The 23,317-nt window shown below is 37.9% G+C and overlaps 2 protein-coding genes across 2 annotated transcripts in view; one reads left to right on the forward strand and one right to left on the reverse strand.

The window, feature by feature from the left end:
* Positions 1-9,124: 9,124 nt before the first annotated feature.
* On the reverse strand, positions 9,125-13,352 carry LOC141400039 (uncharacterized). The gene is made up of 2 exons (XM_073979443.1): positions 12,658-13,352; positions 9,125-10,575 (listed from the first exon to the last, which is right to left on the reverse strand). The coding sequence occupies exons 1-2, from the start codon at positions 13,075-13,077 to the stop codon at positions 9,292-9,294; spliced, it is 1,704 nt and encodes a 567-aa protein (XP_073835544.1). The 5' UTR covers positions 13,078-13,352; the 3' UTR covers positions 9,125-9,291.
* Positions 13,353-19,201: 5,849 nt separating this feature from the next.
* The window catches only part of alpha-Man-Ia (alpha-Mannosidase class I a), a 564,223-nt gene continuing 560,107 nt past the window's right edge, over positions 19,202-23,317 (forward strand). Inside the window, exon 1 of the mRNA XM_073974292.1 lies at positions 19,202-21,195. Within this exon, the coding sequence (XP_073830393.1) occupies positions 20,584-21,195 (612 nt within the window). The 5' untranslated portion in view covers positions 19,202-20,583. The remainder of the gene's footprint in view (positions 21,196-23,317) is intronic.

Here is a 23,317-nt window from a genome sequence, read left to right on the forward strand (position 1 = left end):
AAACTATTCGGAAAATATCGATAAATGACATTGTCCTACAAAAGATGACCAGAAAAATATTCAAGCGTTCTAATAAAAAATTTTATCGTGTTGGGATCCATGGACAACGTGAGTGCCTTTAGTTCGTTTGGGTCACTTCGTTTTGTTTTTTTATAACGGTAAAAGTAGTGAAAATCTGGCTTTCTTACATTTTCAAATTTAAACGGACATATTTTCTTTTTTTTACAACGGATATCTATTGATCCTTCTTCCTTTTAAAGGGGCGAATAATATCTTTCGAACAAGTTATTATTTTTTTAAATCGGTTAACATATGGCTAAGTTATAGTGGCTTAAGTCTGAAACCCCCCACAAAAAAACTATAACTGAATTTCGCACAATTTTCAAAATAAATATTGAACAAAACAAAAAAACATTATATTTTTGAAAATGATGAGAAATTCAGTTATAGTTTTTTCGTGGGGGTTTTCAGACAGAAACCACTATAACTTAGCCATTTGTTAACCGAATTAAAAAAAATAATAACTTGTTCGAAAGATATTATTCGCCCCTTTAAAAGGAAGAAGGATCAAGAGATATCCGTTGTGAAAAAAAGAAAATATGTCCGTTTAAATTTGAAAACAAAACGAAGTGACCCAAACGAACTAAAGGCAATTACGTTGTCCATGGATCCCAACACGACAAAATTTTGCATTAGAACGATTGAATATTTTTCTTGTCAACTTTTGTAGCACAATGTCATTTATCGATATTTTCCGAATAGTTTGCACCTTCTCAAGGCCAAAACTGCCTGAAGGAGCGTTCCAATGCTTTTGCGATGTATTAGAGAGTTCTTAATCACTGTCTTGGCTACTATTTTTGTTTTTGTATTGGATCGAAAATTTCAATGGTTTGGCCGTTATATGCTAAAATATCCAAAAAACGTGGATAAAAAACTTAAAGTCAAAATCGGGAGGCTCGATTTTCGCGGTAGACCTATGGTCTAGTGGACTTTTTTGCTCAGTTTAATCCCAGGAATCATACATATTATTTTTTCAAAAGTATTTATTCATCAACGATTGAGGAGATAAAAGAAAAATCGAAACAGGAGCTGTTGGCTATACCAAAAAGCGAGTTTCAGAAGTGTTTCGAGGATTAGAAAAAACGCTGCCATAAGTGCATTTTATCTGAAGGGGCTTTTTTTTAAATAACTTTATTGATGATCTTAAATTAAAAAAAATTTCATTGGCCTACGAACAATCAACAGTGGTACTATTAGTAAATTGCAAATTAGGCTGTAGACTTCATTATTTAGCCTGTTTTTCTAATTTAAATAATTATTTTTAGTGTTACTTATCTAAAAACAAGTAAGCAAAGGCTATAGTCGGACGGGGCCGACCATGTGATACCCTATACCACTACCCTGGACAATAGCTCTCCTCGGAACTTCTTTTCAATGATTGTGAAAATTTAATTTTCAAATATCAGAGATGTACGAGGGCAGTTCGGAAACTTCTTAGCCCAGCACAAAAAGCGCGGTATAAAGAGAAAAAAGTTAAGTGTTTTGGAAACTTCCATCTCTGTTATGAACAAATTGTTACGGAATTAGATTTAACTAATCTCCGTGTAGACGTTGTTTTATTCCCCGATACGATTTGTACCAAATAAAACAGGGTTCGTTTCAGATTACGTTTCTACAATGCTTTATTTAATTTATTACACTTATTCGGAGCTGACTGTTATAGCTAAGTACACCGCTTTACTTTACTAGTTGATGTTTCACTTCGGTATAAAATTCACAACTAACTCAATGTTGCCGTTCCTATCGCTATTTATACCCAAAATCTCCTTGGTCTAGAATTATCTACAAAATCTAGCAACACATCGAATCTGTGCAGCGAACACACAGACGCACATTCGCACTAAGCGAACAACCATACTCACATACATACAAGTGGACAAACACAGTAATGACGTAATTACAACAACAAACAAATGCAAGAAATAAAGAAGTAACAAACTAAACGATAATTACATGATTATGGCAAAACAAAATAAAAGCGCATTAATGAAAGGTAAAGAACTAGAATGATGAAGAGAGTTCTACATGGTAGTTGTTGTTGCTTAAATAAAGTAACTGCGTAATACGAACTTTACGTTACAATTCAAAATTTTAAATTAACGGAAATTAAACTAAATTAACTTAAACCTATCAGTTACATTCGTAACATTGCCTCCCGCTTAAGCCTGTTCGTCCCAAATAGGCACAGTTCCCTCTCGGGGGTATGGGCATTGGTAACACTGCCTCCCGCTTAAGCCTGTTCCTCTTGATTAGACACGGTTCTCGTTCCGTAGTGGTGGCAACCAATTTAGACGTACCCTCTACGCCATCTGCTTTGGACTTTCGCTCTTCTAGACGACGTTGCTTTCTCTCCAGGAATCGCGACGTTATATCTTCTTTCTTCGTGGTCACCCTCCTAAGTGCCACCTGTTCTTCATCGGACTTGTCCTTCCTTGCTGTACGGCCGCTTTTCCATGGACCATTCCTAGACGTACATCTTCGCTTTTTCGCCCTCGTTGCTGGATTTTTCCGCTTCCCTACGGACCAATTGTCGGCGGCTTCCACCTTCAGCGTACGGACATCGACACCGATCTCGCTGGATTCTGATTTCGGGCGATGTTTGCTTTTCTCGTTGTAGCCCACACTTATCGGTATTTCCACATTGGACCAAGTCATCACACGGTGCTTTATGTCCAGGTTGATATCGAAGGCAATCATGAAGTCTACACCAAGTATAACTTCGTCCACAATATCGGTCACTATAAAATCGAAATTTACAGATTTTCTACCCATACTTAGCCTTTGTTAGGCCTTTCCATGCACCGTTGTAGTCTCGCCTGTGGCCGTCCGCAATTTGACTCCATTTAACGGCAATACCTCCCCTTTTACCAAATCCGGCCTAATAATGGAATTTGTTGCACCGGTGTCCAATGTCAAGGTATGCAATACACCATTGATAAAGCCCTTAACCGTTAAGTTGTGATTCTTCTGCTGGACTATGGCTATAGAAATTGTGGGACCATCGTTTTCATCATCTCCTGGCGGCGCCTCGTGATTAGCAGAACTTGCTGTATTTGATTCACCTGATGTCTCTCTTTTTAGATTCTTGGCCACCGGTTGGTTGTCGCTTTTTTAAGGCGGTGAGGTGGATCTGGACCTTGCTTGCCGCAATCTGCATTCTCGGGCCATGTGTCCAGTTTTCCGACAGTTATAACAAGTCTTTTTCGTTCTAGAAGCCCCTCGCTTCACATGCATTAGTGCATCTTTCAGCGGGTCGACAACGGTCTGGGAATTGTAGTCCTCAACGTCCAGCCTCCTCACGTTGTAAGCTTTAGGTTTCACCAGCATCCTCGCGGTTTCTTGGGCCAGGGCAAATGACACGGTTTCTGCAAATGTGCCGCATACGTCGCAAATTTTACCTCTGGATCGCGAATACCACTAGCAAATGTCTCAATCTTTATGCGGTCCACCAATGGATGTGTCTCTCCCGGATATGCCAGCTGCGCCAATTGCTCTATATCAGCCGCAAAGTCTTGTAAGGTCTCATTTGGCTTCTGGACTCTTCCCCTCAGTTCCATTCGGTAGATCTCTTGCTTGTGTGCACTACCGTACTTACGTTCAAGAGCAGCCATTATATCTCCGTAGTTGTTTCTCGAGTCGGCGGGAATACTCTGTAATACGTCAGCAGAGCTGACTGTTATAGCTAAGTACACCGCTTTACTTTACTAGTCGATGTTTACACTTCAGTATAAAATTCACAACTAACTCAATGTTGCCGTTCCTATCGCTATTTATACCCAAAATCTCCTTGGTCTAGAATTATCTACAAAATCTGGCAACACCTCGAATCTGTGCAGCGAACACACAGACGCACATTCGCACTAAGCGAACAACCATACTCACATACATACAAGTGGACAAACACAGTAATGACGTAATTACAACAACAAACAAATGCAAGAAATAAAGAAGTAACAAACTAAACGATAATTACATGATTATGGCAAAACAAAATTAAAGCGCATTAATGAAAGGTAAAGAACTATAATGATGAAGAGAGTTCTACATGGTAGTTGTTGTTGCTTAAATAAAGTAACTGCGTAATACGAACTTTACGTTACAATTCAAATTTTTAAATTAACGGAAATTACACTAAATTAACCTATCAGTTACATTCGTAACAATATGTTAAATTTTGTTTCGATCTGGCAACTCCTTCATATAGAAACAGGTGTTCAAAAAAGACGCATCCGCAATTTTTTTACAATGGAAAAATTAGAAATGCGTGCTGTCATTAAATATTTACATAAAAAAGGTTTATCGGGACAATAAATTCATAATGATATGGTGAATGTGTTAGGTGAAAGTGCTCCTTCATATGCAACAGTAAAAAATTGGGTTGCTGAATTTAAACGTGGTCGTACAAGCATTGAAGATGAACCACGTAGTGGACGTCCAAAAACAGCAACAACAACAGAAATTGTAGCCAAAGTGCATGATATGGTATTAAATGATCGACGAATAAAAGTGCGTGAAATTGCTAATATCATGGGCATCTCAAATGATCGAGTGCATTTAATTTTGCATGAAGAACTGCGGATGAAAAAGCTTTCTGCCGCATTTGTTAACAGTCGATCAAAAACGCATAAGAATGAACATTTCTCAAGCTTGTTTGGATCGTTTTAAGCAAAATAAAATGGATTTTAAGCGTCGTTTCATAACTGTTGATGAGACATGGATCCACCACTATACTCCAGAGACAAAGAACAATCCAAACAATGGACTGAAGCTGGAGGAAGTGCCCCAAAGAAGGCAAAAACAATTCAATCGGCTGGTAAGGTTATGGCAACGGTTTTTTGGGACTTCAAAGGTATTTTATTGATTGACTATTTGCAAAAGGGTAAAACAATAAATTCAGAGTACTATTGCAACCTTTTGGATCAATTAAATGTACAAATTCGAGAAAAACGTCCTGGCATACAACACAAAAAAATAATTTTTCATCAAGACAACGCACCAGCGCACAAGAGTGTTTTAACAATGGCTAAAATCAACGAATTAAAGTACGAGTTGCTTGACCACCCACCTTATTCTCCTGATTTAGCGTCCAGTGACTTTTACTTGTTCCCAAATCTAAATAAAATTCCTTGCTGGCAAGCGTTTTACCTCAAATGAAGATGCAATTACAGTTGTAAACCACTATTTTGAAGACCTTGAGGAAAACTATTTTAATCAAGGGATAGAATTGCTAGAAAAGCGTTGGACTAAGTGTATTGAAGTTTCAGGAGATTATATTGAAAAATAAAAATATTTTTGAAAAACTAACTATTCTCTTTCATTGATAGGCTAAGAAGTTTCCGAACCGCCCTCGTAATGTATAATACTTATGACCAAAACCAAAAAGTTATCTAGCATGACAAAGATATTTTTGTAGGCCCGTTATCTAGCAAACACTTTATTGCAATTTACATCAGAGGAAAGGTCAGTAGTTTTTTTCCATATGTAGGCTACTTTGCGACCAAAAATACAATTTTTATATTTTTCATACAAAAGTAATGGTCCATTTCACCCGCTAAAGAATATCAGATCACCATTCAAAATTGTAGGCATCTTTTTCGACCTATACTCTTACCCGGTGCAAAATTTCGTGACTATTGATGTATAATTGCGACTTCTAGCGAGTTTATTATTACACTACAAACAAATAACGGAATATATTAGGCTGTAACTCTGTTATCTGATCATGCACACCAACATACTCGTAATTGGCAACAATTGAAAGGTCAATGGTTCCACTTTCAAGTATATCTCACTTGTCCGGAATGTCACTTCCAGGAATTAAGATATAAGCTAGAAGTGACGAAGCGGCGTATTGGCTATTCTGGTCCCAACCTGTATACTGAACTCCCACTGTTTTTCAAGAATATATGTATATGTTTGTCTACATTTAAATTTAATTAAAAAAAAAATACTTACTACTCAATGTGGAAACACTTTTAAATCTGCAACATAATTGATTTTATTAGTTTTGTTTTGCCAAGCGATTTTCAATTCAAAGTAATACGTATGTAGATATACATATGTATATAAATCGTTGCCTTTTTTGCCTCTAAGGCGCAGGGGCTTTTATTGTAAATTTGTGTAAATTAAACAGTTCAAAACCAACTCTCGTCAAACAAAATACACGGATACTACCCTTACTTGTGTATGGATCCAAGGGTACACACGAAATCAGATGAGACAGAATTTGGGTGTGTTTGAGAGAAAAATTCTTCGAAAGATTTATGGACCAATATGCGTTGACGGTGAATACCGAAGTCGTGTGAACCACGAGCTGTACGAGAGGACAGACATGGATTTAGTAAAACGTATGTAACTACGAAGCCAGCGAGTCTAGAAGGTGTGATCGCCCCGGAGAATCTCCGAGTGGCGGTCATCGATAAGGCTGATCTAGATGGGAGGATCAGCGACACGCAGTGGAACGCCTTCTTAGGAAGGCCATCACCTCCGATGAGGTAGACGCCAGAAAGACGGCTTCGGCAGAGCGGTTGTCCAAAGGGGAATCAGAATCCTCTATTGTCAGGATGAGGAGTCGAGAGACTTCCTCATTCAGTTAATAGAGGGTGCTGGTGACCTCTGGAACGGCTGCATGCTGGTTGCTGTCCCTGTTGATGAGATTCCCAGGAGGATCGTAGCCACAACGTGGGTGCCTCCTCCTGACTCTGATGCAGGGGAAGTAGTCAAGATGCTGACGAAGCAGAACAGGGACCTTTCTGTTGATGGCTGGAGGCTTCTCAAGCTTTTTAAGGAAAGAGACGGCATGGTGATGCGATTCACCATTGATAGTGAGAGTGCGGGCTACATCAGAGACTGTGGGGGAGTGCTGTTCTTCGGTTCTGGTGGACTTCGGTTCCGGTTCTCGAGGTCGCAGTAAGGTAGTTCAGCAGCATGGCCTTCGGGTGCTGCAGATAAATCTGCATCACTGTAAGGCCGCGGCTGCTGAACCCCTTCTCTCCCTCACAGACTCTGCAGTAGATATTGCTTTGGTACAGGAACCCTATTTATATAAAAATAGGGTTTCTGGACTAAACAATAAGCATTTCTCACTATTCTATACGAATAATGGAGACAAGGTAAGAACCTGTATTGTAGCTAGAAAAAGTCTAAATCTTATTGAACTCTACAATTACAGTGATGGCGATACGACTGTAGTGAGGCTAGACGAAGTTACCGGTAGGGCTTTAGTTCTGGCCTCGGTCTACATGCCGTACGAGGCACCTAACCCACCAAGCGGATTGGTGCGCAAACTAGTGGAGGAAACAACGGGCGGATGCAGGTTAGTGATGGGCTGTGATGCAAATGCTCACCATTTCCACTGGGGAAGCAGAAACACCAATGCGAGAGGTGAGTGCATATTCGATTTTATTTTAACTAATAATCTACGAGTATGTAATAGGGGTAACACTGCCACCTTCCATAATAGGGTAAGGGAGGAGATCATTGATCTCACCCTTACAAATATGGAAGATACAGCCATAGTGAACTGGAGAGTACCGGAGGAGTGCTCTTTTTCAGATCACAGAGCGATACACTTTCAAGTCCACTGTGGAAGTAAAAGGCAACCGCCTCATAGGAATCCAAGGAGGGCAAACTGGGAAAACTACAACTCCCTTATTTCCTCGAGGTTGTGCGAGTTCCCTGAACCACGCACAACGGAGGAAATAGATGGCCATGATGCAGATCTTACGTGTGTCCTCCAGGGTTGTTATGAGGTCTTGCCCATTATTTTATCCTGGCAGGAGAACTCAAACAGTTTGGTGGAACAAGGAGCTAGCAAAGCTTAGAAAAAAAAAACAGCAGGAAAGCTTTTAATAAAGCTAACAGTACCAAATCTGATACCGATTGGAATCTCTATAGAGAGAGCTTTAATCGGTATAAAAGTGAAATCAGGAATTTCTCATAATTTTGAAAATAATTATTGAACAAAACAAAAAAACATTTTATTTTTGAAAATTATGAGAAATGCAGTTATAGTTTTTTTCAGGGGGTTTTCAGACTTAAACCACTATAACTTAGCCATTTGTTAACAGATTTAAACAAATAATAACTTGTTCTAAAGATATTATTCACCCATTTAAAAGGAAGAAGGATCACTAGAAATCCGTTGTGAAAAAAAAGAAGATATGTCCATTTAAATTTAAAAATGTAAGAAACCCAGATTTTCACTACTTTTACCGTTTTAAAAAAATAAAACGAAGTGACCCCAACGAACTAAAGGCATTGTCTTTGTCTATGGATCCCAACACGATATAATTTTGCATCAGAACACTTGAATATTTTTCTGGTCAACTTTTGTAGCACAGTGTCATTTATCGACATTTTTCGAAAAGTTTGCACCTTCTCAAGGCCAAAACTGCCTGAAGGAGCGTTCCAATGCTTTCGCGATGTATTAGAGAGTTTTCAATTACTGTCTTGGCTACAATTTTTGTCTTTGTGTTGAATCGAAAATCTCAATGGTTTGGCTGTTATATGCAAAAATATCCAAAAAACGTCAATAAAAAACTTAAAGTCAAAATCGGGAGGCTCGATTTTCACGGTAGATATATGGTCCAGTGGACTTTTTTGCTCAGTTCAATCCCAGGAATCAGAAACGCGAAGGGCTCATTAAGGTTTTCAAGCGAAGGCGAAAACTCCGATGAAAAGACCGTTTAAGAAGTAAGAACAATTGGGATGTTTGAAAATCTGTTCTAAATTCGGCTTATGGAACAAAACGTTCTGTCATAAAAGCGAACTAAGTATGTTCGCACTGATGCATAAGTCTATAGGGCAGTGACCATGCAAAACATCTAAGAACTTCTAGTACGTCAGCAAATCCAAATCGTTTGTTTACAGTTTTTTTCTCAGTACATATCTATATATATAAAAATGGTGTAAAAAATGTATAGTAATTCATAAAATGAGAACGGCTGGGCCGATTTCTGTAAAATTTTTTGTCAGTTATTCGTATTTTCGAGGAGAAGGTCTTTACGGAAGAAAATTTTGGAAAATCTCTCTGGAAAAGTCGGAAAATTGGAAAAATCGAAAATTGAGTTTTTGTATGAAATTTTATTCCTTAATAGCGAGACGAAGTTCGCCGGGTCCGCTAGTTTAATATATATTTTAACAAATAAAAAAATACTTTAAAAGTCTTAAAAAATAATCTCTTAATGAATAGTATAAAAATTATTTACATTTTCGCTTAATATCTATCGCCTATCTAACTTGTACATCATAGTTTTGTAGAATGTCAATGAATTCTTTCAAATCGAGGGTTGTTAATTTCTTTAGATATTCAATGGCATTCAATTCTAAAGCCTCTCTATTAGCATCATGGCACAAACCCTCCACATCATCCCAATAAAATTGTTGACCTTCAACGACCAATGTTGTGTTGCGCACCATTACTTTCAAGTCCGGTTTGCGACGTAACAATTCTTTGCGCACAATCATTAGTTTGTCTTTGCGTTTACGTTGTAGTGGTGAAATTTCTGGTTCTATAAAAATGCCAGTATCTTTAAGTTTAGGAATTTGTCGGAGAATATTTTTAGCATCCAAAGGATTTTGTAATTCAATAAGTAGACATTTTTTCTTAGAATCTACGGAAAATGGTTTAGTTGGTGGTATAATGGTGCAGTTGATAATTTTGATATCCTCTAATCCAAGTTTTTTGCACAGAAAGATTTCAATTGATTTCTGAGGCTTTTGATCATCTTTAAGTTTTAAGTTACGTATAATTAGTTTCCGTTGATGTAATAGTTTGTCCACACTTTCCAATTCGTTTTGTAGTTGCCTTTTACTAGCCTGTGATTGCTGCACCGCCAGCCGTAAAGCTGAACACTCTTTTTTCAAATTGTCTACTTCCTTCTTGAGTTGATTGAAAGCTGTCGTATCTGAGGAACTTTTTTGAAATGTTTCCACATCCGATTGTCTTACAAAGTCTTTTAGTTTTTCTTCAACAATTTTGTTAATTACTTCCGTTAAATGATTGGTTGTTGAATCTCTTTCTGATATATTAATGTTGATATTATCTGAATTACCACCTTCATTCGCCTCTGTCGGTTGGGGATTTGTAAAATCATCATCATTGTCAGAATTTTCGTAATTTTTATTATTCTCATCTTCCGCCTCTGCTTCCGCATCATTTTCACCATCTCCTAATTCCGATGAATCTAATACAACTGATGCCTCAATATATTGTGAGCAATTTTCATCATCATTGGAATCACCAACAATGCCAGAACTATCATCTCTTTCAAATTTCCCATTATTTACATCCATTTTGCAGCCTGCAATTATTTGACTTATGTGCGGTAGTACACCCGTCTTGATGCGATACATTTTATAGCTGTCATAGATTTTATTGATCTCTGGATGACCACGTTTCATGTGTTTTATAAAGTTGGAGGATATACTTTTATTGCCACGAACAACTTTGCCGCAAGCATAACAACGAGCCGCAATGGCATCTTTGTGGTTGGGTGATGTGAATCCTTCTAACTGAAATTAACATAAAAGGGGAAACAAGTTATATACCGTGATTAGATCAAATTGATAATTATGAGAGGAGGAAATGTTTAAATTGATATAATTCTCATTTTAGAAACAATCTTCAAGGACATAATGCGTTTATAGATTTCAAGAAATAACTATTGTTGTTGTGTTGTAGGTTATCTGGTTCTGGTTCCTTGGTATCTATACTCAAGAATTCTGCAACCTGGACCGGTAACGTCTATAAAAATCCGGAGACAGGTGAGTGAGGTTAGCTGGGCAGCTAAACAAATGCAGTGTATCGTGTGGCCCCAATCCACATGCTGCGCATGTGTTGGTTATCGTGGTGTCAACTCGGTCCCAATATGAATTGAGGCTGCTGCATCGTCCGGATCTTAACTGGGCTAAAACCACTCGTGTTTCCCTTGGCAGTTGGCGTTCTTCTGCTGCGATGGATGGGGGTGGTACCCAAGCAAGGCATTCGCACTGTATCTCTGTACTTACTGGCTGTGCAACCATGTCAGCGTGAATGCTATCCAAGCCTACATTATAGGCTCGTTGGTCTAGAGGTTATCTTTTCTAACTTGGACCTCTCTCTCTCTAGATCATGAAGATTCCTACTGACGTGCCTAGGTTGGGGAAGCCTGTCCATTAAATCCAGACAGGGATGCACACTGCGTTAACACCCAAGCAGGTACGGCATCGACAACATATTGTTGTGCTGATGCACCGGTAAAACCTTCGTCTCCTCAAGAACTGGTGTCATGAGGAGTCACCCTTGCAGTCCTCAGGGCAGCATTGTGGCGGGTTTGAATATTCTTCCACTGCGTAGCGTTAACATTAGCATACCACGCTGGTGCCGCGTAGCTTACCACAGACCGGCCTATTGCATAGTAAGAGGTCAACTAGGTTACTTTGTCCGCAACCCGATATTTTCATATTCCTCAGATGGAAGAACTGCACTAGGTCAGGTATGTAGACATTTAACCTATGTAGACATTTAACCTATCACATATGTCATCGACGATAGGACACCAAGATCATTCGCATACATTACGATCTCCATGATGTCTGGAGGTTGTGGAATTTCAGAGAGGTAGAGATTAAAAATTCCGGAGATATCACACCTCCTTGGGGAACTCCCTGTTTCACTTTACCGGGTTTGGACTTCTTTGTCTCTGAATTCCACAAACGACTGGCGTCCGCACATATAGTTGATCATCCAACGTTTCAAACACGGCTGGAGAGTAGTCTTCTCTATATCCTCGAACAGCTTGGCATGGTTGACAGTGTCGAAGGCCTTCGATAGGTCAAGAGCCACCATGACTGTTCGGTCGCACGGCCTGTTCTAGTTCAGTCCTCTACTGATATGTGTGGATATGGCTATAATGCTGTTGTAGTACTATGCTTATTCCGAAATCCAAGTTGATGTTGGGCAAGTGAAAAAAAAAACTTCTTATCGTGGGGAGGAGTAGTGCCTCTAGGATCTTTGCTACTGGCGACAGGAATGAAATCGGCCTGTAGATTAACCTCTACTGGCATACTTGTCAGGCTTTAGTAGCGGGACCACCCTTCCAACTTCCAGTCTTCTGGTACAATATGGGTGGCGACTCTTGGGGTAGTTAGTCTTCGGTCACAGTCACGATTTATTAGCGAACATTTACGGGACATGGACTAATACAAAAGAAACGACGGGTTGCCAGGGGAGGTCATTTGTCAGACAAGGAGACACGATGGTTATTTCTGGCGAAATGCTAATTCTGGTAGGCGCGTCCTTATTGACCGTGCAAAACGTAGAGCTACCAATCTTCTCTGCCAGCACTATACCTATCTAGTCATTTTCGAGAACCAAATGCCACAAATCATGACGAGCATGATATTCTTCCGACTCATCTTGCCTAAATACATATAGTTTTTTTATACACGTTCTAGTTCCACGAAATCATATTGTTACTTTGAAAACTGTCCTAGACATTTGCAGGTGCCTATGGACAAATTGGATTGTTAAATGCTACCTCTAAGAAGAATAAAACCGAATTGATGTTACCTCTGTATACAAAATATTAATGTATGTTTATGTCCGTTGCTTACCAATTTGAAAAACGGTGGGCTAAAAAGTATGCTGGATTCTCCACGCTTATATTTCTTCATAGGTTTAGCTTCGGTATGGGAATTTGTATTTGAACCATAAAGATGATCTATGTGTGCATTTAATTGATTGAACATGTCATAATCAGGTGGATGGGATGACATACTACCACCGCTAACACTTCCAGCATACGACGAATGTGTGTTAAAATAAGGATTTGTCATATTGCTGTTGGAGTTATGATAATTTCCACTTCCAATTGAAGTGATACTGTTCTGTTGTTGTTGCATCTGGTCAAAAGTTCTTTTCATCGCCATAGTTGTCGAAGTCGTTGATTGCTGTTGACGATGTCCTGACTGGTGCTGGGAAGCCTTTTGATTCGCGGAATGTTCAATTGGATTGTCGTAGTAATTAGGATTCATTGTTTGTATATCGTCTTCGCTATATTCCACTTCATAAACATTGCCATCAAAATCTTCGTATTTTCATGGTAAATTGTTAATCATTTGTGAGCTGCTTAACTGGCCTTATACTAATAAGTATGTCCACTTTGGCTTTAGTGCATTTTAACCGACCATTCCAATTCAATTTCAAGTACTACACAAGAAATTCAAGTATTATCTGCCATTTTGTTATAAGTACTTTTTCAGTTTTTTCTTTGTTCAATTCTTTATTTATCTATGTTTTGTTGTTTTCTTCTTATTTAGGGTGGTTCACATCACAGGTAGGCTCTCCATATGACAAGTTTAGTGTTGTAAAACTCTATTTTAACTGAAAGTAATGCCAGTTACTGTCAAATTTTCCTTGGTTTTTGGTGTAGCATACACTCAGGCGCACTATTAATTTTAAAAGGAACTCAATAGCTTTGTTCTAGAACTAAACAGTTTTTACAATATTTACCACTTTTACGTTCCCGTACACAAAAAAGTTGAAAAATGTTCACTTCTTTTTAAACAAAAATGGCGCTGAATGACACCCTTTTTAAAAACTTTTTACTCGCCAAATTTGAGCGTGTAAAAAATAGTAACATGGTTGCCACCATCTGATTGTCTGGTAGACCGACTTTAACCCTGCGTTTACCAATGACAGGACAGTTGACTTCATGTATTGATTGTCAAAATCCCACAACTTGCCTGTGTGACGTAAGCGTCCGGACAACTCAACAACATTTGTAAAATTTTGAATGAAAATCATCGATTTATTTTTGTTTTCCATTCTGATATTTTGTTTTTGTTCATGTTCTTTTGTTTTCAACACATTTCAATTATTATCTCACTTATTTTTACAAAAATGCCAAAAAGTTGTCTTCCTTACTGTCTGTGAAAAAATGATGGACAGCTGTAAGACAAACGACAAATGTATATATGTGTTAGTAAATCAGAGTTGTATTTGAAGACAAACTGTCTGGTGTAAACGCCTAGCGATGTGCTTTTTACACAAGACAGACTGTCTACAAATTCAACTCTGATTTACTAACACATATGTACATAAATTTGTCGGCTGTCTCCCAGCTATCCATCATTTTTTCACAGACAGTCGGGTTAACAAATGTTTGACACTCTTGTAAAAATAAGTGAGATAATAATTGAAATATGTTGAAAACAAAAGAAAATGAACAAAAACAAAATATATGAGCGGAAAACAAAAAGAAATCGACGATTTTCATTCATAATTTTACAACTGTTTTTGCAGTTGTCTGGACGCCTACGTCACACAGGCAAGTTTTGTGTTTGTTTGTGTGACAATCATGGTTTAATAATGCTAAGTTTACATTTACGAAATCCACTCGATTTCATCTGTCAATTCCATAGCTCAAACGTCAAATGAAATCTCATCTTAAAACCATTGGATTTCATTTGACGTTTAACCTATGGATTTGACAGATGAAATCGAGTGGATTTCGTAAATGTAAACATAGCTTAAGAAAGGTTAGCTAAAGCTTCCTGTCAATTTAAATTTTTTCTTTCGACTGTTCCTAAAACGTCAAAACAATATACAGTAGTTTTCACTTAGCTGCATTAGTTTTAGCTGCGTTTTGGCGTTAGCTGCCCAATTTAATTTTTCTTGCGTAGAACAAATGTGCTATTTTATATCAAATTTATTTATGATAACCGCATTTTTGGCTTACGTGCACAAAAATGTCTGCAATTTTTCAATGTGCAGGTAAGCGAAAACTACTGTACACAATTTTTGTATTTGTGTGTGCTGTTTGAATAATATCCCAAACAATTTTAAAAGCAATCGAATTCAGTGGTTTCTAAAATAGTTTTTAGAACATTTGTATGGAAGAAATTTGTCAGCTTTTCATTGAAACAAACATTTTATCATATCCACAACTCGATTATGTGGAGTAACCTTGGCCCTTCATTCATTTTCGCGTGTTTTTATCAAAATCTCAACATTGGTATTGTAAACAAACCCACTTGTTGCTTTTGGGTTTACTAATTTTGATGTTTTAAGCTGAAAACAGATACAACGTTTGATTAAAGTTTTGCGTTTGGCGTCGAGAAAAAAACAACAACAACAGGGCGACGACGATACCAAAGTCCAGCGTTTATGTTTTTGCCGGCATATATTTCAAATGAATTTGAATTTTTCGGCATCATGCCCAACAGTGTAAAAACGGCCAAAACGACACAAAACTTTACCCAAAGGTTGTATCTGTTTACAGCTTTAGGAATTCAGGAAAAACAAGGGTTCTATAGATTTTTTCCATTTAAATCTACCTCTTTACTTATACCATGTTGACAATCAATACATGAACTCAACCGTCCTGTCATATGTAAACGCAGGGTAATGTGCTTTTTACATTAGCACGAAAAACAGGTTTTAGGGCTGTTTCGTCATTTATTTGCTAAAACTTTTTCGTTATTAGCTGTGTTCCTTTACTTACCTGAGGTTACCATTTGTTACAATTTTTAACCTGCAAAGCGTTCCTTAACCCCGAAAAGTGGCAAAACTGGAAGCAATTTTTAAAAGAGTGAGAGAGGAGAGAGGTCGAAAATGGCTTTCTCTTCTACCACAGGCTACCAGCAAAATTTTTGCAGATAAAAAATGGCAGAATTGATTTTTCGACTTTTGTTTGACGGTTACTTCACAATGAAGAAGAAAATGTACGAAAAACAAAAGAAAATGTCGAACGCTGACAAAACTAAATTAAAAACTGTGAAATAAAAGACGAAAATTGATTTTTATGTTTCTTTTTGACATTGATGCCAGATCTGCCATTTTTCCGTTCCTTTACTTTCCTGGTAAAAATGTTAATGAGAGAGCAATTTTGAGCAATATTGACACTTTTCTCTTTTACCACTCTTACCATTAAAAAAGTAAAGGAACAAAGCTATAAACTACCAAAAAATGCAACTGTTTTATGATGTCTTTGTTTATGTGTGTTGTAGAAAAAGAAAAACACTCAAACGATGACAAAAGTGTAAATAAATGGTTAAAAAAATGCAAAAGTTATATTTTTTAATTTTGAATTAAGTCCCGGTCCGCACTAGATTGAATTTCATTAAAAATTTTCATGAAATTAGGTGTTCTTAGGTCGAATTCCCCACTACAGCAATTTCATGATTTTACTCTACTATGGAACTCGATCTAGAGACGCATAATTTCATGTCAAAATTTCAGTGGAATTACTCTAGTGTGGCTCGGGACTAAGTCAAGTTAGTTGGTAAACACTAGTGTTGTGAACTCTTATGAAATTCTTGTCATGAAGAAATACAATTCAACTGCTAAATATCTGTGAATTTATAAAAACACATTTGCATTTGAAAAACCAAAAGTTCTAGGACAGAGAAGCCAACCAACAGGCGATACGTCTGAAGAGCTACTCAACTAAGCAAAACTAGGGGCTCAATTCTGTTTCTATGAAAATGTGAAATGAAAACTTTTATAAAGGAGAAAATTGTCAAATGAAAAAAATTATAAAGGAAATATTTTTCCGAGTCCTTGGCTTTCTTTTTCACTTGAAAAAATTTTCGATCATTTAGAGCTTAACTCTAAACGAGAAAATTAATAAAAATCATTAAAAATGATCTTCGCCTTTACAGGCAAAATTTCAATAAATTAACTTTATGAAATGGACTGCTGGGTACCAACAAACAACACAAAGAGATGTTTCATAAATGCAGAAATTGTCGTCTGTCAGGATAAAAAATTAATTCAAATTAAGGAGTTTTTAATGCAAATTAACTCTGCCGTCTGTCTAGGAGCGTTTTCAGACGATAGGGTTTGACTGCTCAAACACGCGTTGTCCGTTTTGGTTCTCATTCGCAAACTGTGCCAGTGTTGAAACAAAATGTGGAAGTAAATGAACGAAAACGTACATAAAGTACTTTTTTTGCTAAATTCGTCCTTAAAATATTTTTTTATTTATTTTGTATTATATAAACATTACTTCAAGAACATGTTATGATTTTTTAATTAATTTCTTTTATAGTTTTCGTAATTGAGATTATTTTAAATGTTTTGAAATAAAAAAATGTTCGAACAGAATTGTTTGTATAAAAGGGAACGAAAAAATACGTCAAGGAAAATTGCCTAATGTAAATCTGATCATGGTATAATTGCCTAATGTAAATCTGATCATGGTATAAGTAATAACTGTTTCCTCACATATTTTTATAAAATAAGAATGTGTGTGTGCGAAATGTGTAAGAATAAAAATGTAAACTAATAATCATTTTTGTGTTAAATGCTGTAAGAAGTGACAATACACACGTAAACCTTTAAGCTGAAAACACATACAACGTTTGAGTAAACCCAGCAAAAAGTTTGCATCCACGGAAGCAGTTAAATCACTGGTGCAAGTGTCACGAAGTGCTTCTTTTTCTATGAATTCCTCAGTGAATTTTACAAGGGAGCGCGCAGAAAGGAAGCACTCCATTTTGCTTCCGCGGCACGCAGTTAGGAAGCACTCCATTTTGCTTCCGCAGCACGCAGCTAGGAAGCACTCCATTTTTACAATTTTTACCACTTTTACGAGTTTTGCGTTCCCGTACACAAAATTTGTATGAAAATCGTTTACGACTTTTACCACTTTGTAAAGTACGGGAACAGGCCATTAATAAGACATTTTAATTTTATTCTTATAGGCCGTTTATATATATCAAGGTTAACCCAGTGGGTCTGGGTTTCAAATGTCATTTCCATTGTATATACTTCAAACAAATCCTCATAAAGAAGGTTAACCCTGCAAAAAACTATAATATAAACGCCGTATTACTTTAATTTCATTTGTTGAATGAAAACTGAATTTTTTATCGTTTATACATAAAAGTGGTTGTTGGATGTAATCCAAATGTGAGGAAAAGGATTGCCTTTTTCATTAGTCCACTGGAAGCGCATCCATGCATGTAATGAAATCCTCACTCCAACTTGCACCACTTCCATTTTTTTTTGCTGGGAAGTTTTGTGTCGTTTTGGCCGTTTTTACACTGTTTGGCATGATGCCAAAAAATTCAAATTCATTTGAAATATATGCCGGCAAACACATCAACGCCGGATTTTGATGTCGGCGTCGACCTGTTGTTGTTGTTTTTTTGCCAACGCCCAATGCAAAACTTTAATCAAACGTTGTATGTGTTTTCAGCTTTATGGTACATTTATGTAAAACCGTACTTCTTTTTGTTCAAAAAGTACGCTTGTATAAAATGACTTCAAAAACGCAACACTAGATGTGAAAATTACGAATGAGAGTCAAAACGGAAACCACGTTTTGAGCAGTCAAACCCTATCGTCTGAAAACGCTCTAGGGTATTAGCAACTCGCAGAGTTAAGGGTTGTTTACACCATCTATCAATGTCGTATGAGATGCCAAATTTTCTACCTGCGAATGTTGTACACATAGTGTAACCACTATGAAAATTTTCATCTATCAAAATGATTTGGCAACTCATATGTAAATTTTTCATTTAGGGAGCGCTCTATTTGATACGGCATTCTCGTATGTAAACATAAATTTATCAGCTGTTTTCTGACATTATCAAACAAAAAATGAAAAACAAAATCTTTTAAAAAAAGAAAATGGAAAGGTATGTATCTTTAAATATTCAGTAAAGTAAATAAATGGCGTTTATAATGTTATTTTCAGATCGATTGGTCGAAAGAAGCAGTCTCTGAAATGATTGTTTGGCGCCAAAAACATGAATGCCTCTATAACTCCAAACACCAATTCTACCAATTCAGTTTTCTTCAACCAAAATTAAAATTTGCGCAAAATTGCAACTCAACAATAAATGTAAATAATGACAAAAACAGCTGTTTTTATATTTTTAGGTTATGTCATACGAAAATAAGACTTGCAGGTATGAACGCACAAATTGAAAGTTGTATGGATGACGTCAATTTTGACAAACATAGAGAATGTCGAATGGGTGAAAGAAATGGCAGCCCATATGACATTGATAGATGGTGTAAACAGCCCTTTATATGTTTTGCCCTTAAATAAAGAATGATATACCTTGTAAATTGTAGTGTGGCTACGCCACTTAACTTCTCCATCTTGGAACACTTTACATCTGGCAACATTCTTCAATTGAAACCATAATTACGAATGTCAGCTAAATGTAATCACCGATGACAACAATGAGAATTTTGCAACATTTAAAGCATCCAATCCAACTATAATACCCCAAGTGTGTCTTCTTATTAGATTATTAAAAATGACTGAATAATTTCGGTAATAAATGAAGGCAATAGATTTAATTGGTTGCATTTAAACAATATCCGTACAAGCTGAATTCTAAAACCAAGAATAACAAATAAATTATATTTAGGTAAAACGGTGAAACTTTACAGACGAGTCAAAGGAAGAAGAAAGGAAGAAAGTGTTGTCTGCAGTGTACACAAGTGTTTTTTGTTTGGATTTGACCAAATATAAACAAACCAGTGTGAGGTTAAATTATTTAAATTATTCTTAAAAGCATAAATTGATAACACTTTGTGAAACTAGGGAAGCGTTTTGACGATTTCTTAAAAACTATTATTGCCAGAAACGCTAACCAATGAAAACCGTGCCGTTTTTATTGTCAGCCCTTGTGTTTTGATTTGTCAGCCCCTTTTTGATTCTCTTTTGGTGTTTTGTAAAAATAACAACTAATTATTGTTAATACTCTGTCGCTTTTGAATTGGGGTCCAACTCGGTGGTTGCGTTCAGTTTATGTTTGTTGATGCTCCATTTAAGTTTGTTGTTTGTCGTGAGTTCGTACGTTCGCCGTTTGTGAGTACGGGGGAGCATTAACAGTGTTTGTGTGTGCTATTCGGAGTATACTCTTTTTAGTGGAAAGAATACATATTTGTATATCAACGTGACAGTAGTATCCCGCATCCCGCCTTCATTGTTTGCTGACGGAACGTTGGTTTGATTGTTTGACGTTTAGCCAATCTAAAGAAATTGAAAAAAGAATGAAAAAATGAAATATTGAAAAATTCGTCAATAAAAACGTGTATTGTGCGTTCTCTGTCTGTGTTTTGTGTGTGAGAAAAAAAATCAGATTTCAGTTAAATGCCAAAAATATAAAATACAACAACAATAAAAGTGCTAAATTAAATTGTGTTTTTTCTTAATAATTTTGCATTTTCGCCTACCCATCATCTTACCGGTATTTTTCGGCAATTTCCTTTGTTGGTTTTGCGCTGTCAAGTCTCTGCCACTGTCTCGCTCTGCTCTCCGCATCATTGCTGTTGTTGTTGCGACGTCTACGTCCAAGGGGTTTGTTTGTATCTGCGCATGGTGTATTTTGTCTCGATTGCCACTGACTGTCATTGCCTTCATCATCAACAAACAGCTGTGAATACAAGAAAACACCTTCAATTTATTGACGTTCTGTATTACGCCTGCGTTCGCAAAAATAATAACACAACAACAACAAAAAACGTAAATTAATAACCAAGAAAAGACCATCAAAACCCCAAATAATTTTATAATGTATCGCATTGGTCCCATAGGCCGTAAATCCAATTTCCATAATCGTGAGAAATGTCTCATTGGCTTGGTATTGGCCACCTTGTGCTTCCTTTGTTTTGGTGGCATATTTCTACTACCCGATAATTTTGGTGGCGATCGCGTGCTGCGTGTCTATAAACAATTTCAAAAAGCCGGTCCTGAAATTTTTATACCGGCACCACCCTTAGCTAAACATGCCCCCAAAGACCAAGACCCACATTTTATGAATGACCGCCAAAAGCTACAAGCCAAAATAAAAGAAGAACTCGGTGAAATAATGGATAAACCACAACTACAGAAAGACAATGCTATGGACAATAGTGAAGATACGGGCGATGATGGTTCACCCCAGCAATTTGATGATACAGCACCTGGTGCGGGTGGTGCCGGTGGCGGTGATGAACAGGGTGCTGCCCCTCCCGTCAATGGCCAGTCAAAGAAAAATCGAAATAGCAACAACAATAATGACGACATTGCTGCCGTTTTAGACAACAATAATCTGCCCCTGGGAAATGTTAATTTACAAATGCCATTAGGAGGTCATGCCGACAGCGACGCCAGTGTGGAAGAGAAACGTCAAAAAGTAAAAGAGGTAAGTGAGAACGTAAAGTAGATAGGTATGCATTTTTCTTTTGTGTTTTGTTTAGCTATTGTGAAGACCGACCGGTTAAAGAAACAGGGTTGTGTTCCCTTGATTTTATAAAAATTTCTACAGATAATTAGCCAAATTAAGTCGCTATTAATTCCCGAGATATGGACCTTGAAATATTCGAATATATTTCTGGTTTAACCCAGCCAATATTGGCATCCCTGAAATACAATTTATTATAAAATGGGGTACAATTAACTTTGTCATTCGAAATATTCGGCCGGTTTAACTATGTCCGTTTGTCTGTTAAAATCAAGATACAGCTCGATGGAGCGGGTACAGGATGTTCGGTACAGAAGTTTTTTCTACACCTAGGATGTTTGATAATAAAATTTGGTTATATCAATACCTGTAGTAGAGATGTACCTGCCAATTTTCAGTATTTTCAAGGCTATATCCGCATTTAATTTTCGGAATGACATAAATTTGGTATATAGTCTTGGTTAAGGGCAGAAAAAAAATAATGCAGAAAATTGTCTGGAAGAGCCGGGAGTGGAGTATCTAACTAAAGTTCTCAACCTGTCTCTAGCCACCCTTATTGTTCCCGAAATCTGAAAATGGCCAGAGTGGTCCCGCTACTGAAGCCAAGCAAGGATGCCAGCAAAGGTGAATCGTACAGGCCGATTTCGCTTTTGTCGCCCGTAGTATCAGGAATAGAAATCAATTTGCTGATCATCAGGATGGATTCCGTAAGCAGCACGGTACGATAACAGCGCTGCACGCCATCTCCACATGTATTTGTCAAGGTCTTAACCAGAGACCGCCGTGTGACTCAACCAGAGATCGCCACCAGTGATGGTGGCGCTTGACTTATCAAAAGCCTTTGATACTGTCAAGCACTCCACGCTATTCGAGGATATCCAGCAGACAACCCTCCGGTCAAGTCTGAAACGTTGGGTAATCAACTATATTTGTGGTCGCCAGTCGTATGTGGAATTCAGGAACAAGAAATCCAAGCCCCGTATGGTGAAACAGGTAGTTCCCCAAGGAGGGGTGATATCTCCGGAACAGTTTAACCTCTACATTTCCTGTATTCCGTCCCCTCCAGACGGCATTGAGATCGTAACGTATGCGGGTGACTGTACGATCTTGGCGTCAGGTACCTACCCTGATGACATCTTTGAGAGACTGAACTCCTATTTAACCGATCTTACCACATTTTTCCACGCGAGGAATATGCAGATATCCGCCACTAAATCGACGGCCACACTGTTCACCACATGGACGGCGCAGTATAGAAGAGAGCTGAATATCAGGGTCGATGGTAGAAGAATTCCGATCACAAACTTCCCCAAAATTCTAGGGGTCACATTCGACACCACTTTCACGTCGTCCTCGCATGCCACAGCTATCTGCGATAAACTGAAATGTAGGAACAAGGTCCTCAAGACCCTAGCCGGCAGCACTTGGTGCAGATAAAGAAACCTTGTTGACAACGTATAAAGCGATAGGTCGGTCTGTGGTATGCTATGCGGCGCCAGTTTGGTCCCCGAATTTATGTGACACGCAGTGGGATAAGATTCAAATTTGTCAGAACGCCGCCCTGAGAACAGCAAGAGGGTGCCTCCTCAAATCTACAGTGGACCATCTACATGAGGAGGCAAAGATTATGCTATCGTTGCAGTACTTGCCCGGGTGTTACCGTGAGAGCCATCCCAATCACCATCTGCTGGCCACCGATACACCCAGGCATATCAAGAAGGATATTCGTGCTCTAGAGACGGCGGTCCAACAATATAGGAGAGAACCTCGAGATCAACAGGCATATCAGGTAGGTTTGAACAGCATTCACACGGACACAGTTGCTAAGACCATTAGTAATTATTGTGTGAATGCCGTCGTCGATGTACATCCCCCATCTATCGCAGCTGAAGAGCGTCAGCTGCCACGACAAACCAGAGTAGTTTTGGCTCAATTACGCTCGGGATATTGCAGTAGCCTTCCTATTGGGCGGGAATCGATCGCACCGTGCAAGACATCTGCCCAGTATGCTGCATGGGTCCGCACGATACTAAGCACCTATTCAACTGCCCCGCCAAACCTACTCATCTAACTCCAGTGGATC

The sequence above is a fragment of the Musca autumnalis genome, unplaced genomic scaffold (assembly GCF_047663935.1).
Source record: "Musca autumnalis isolate F117 unplaced genomic scaffold, ASM4766393v1 scaffold_3, whole genome shotgun sequence".
NCBI classification, from domain to species: domain Eukaryota; kingdom Metazoa; phylum Arthropoda; class Insecta; order Diptera; family Muscidae; genus Musca; species Musca autumnalis.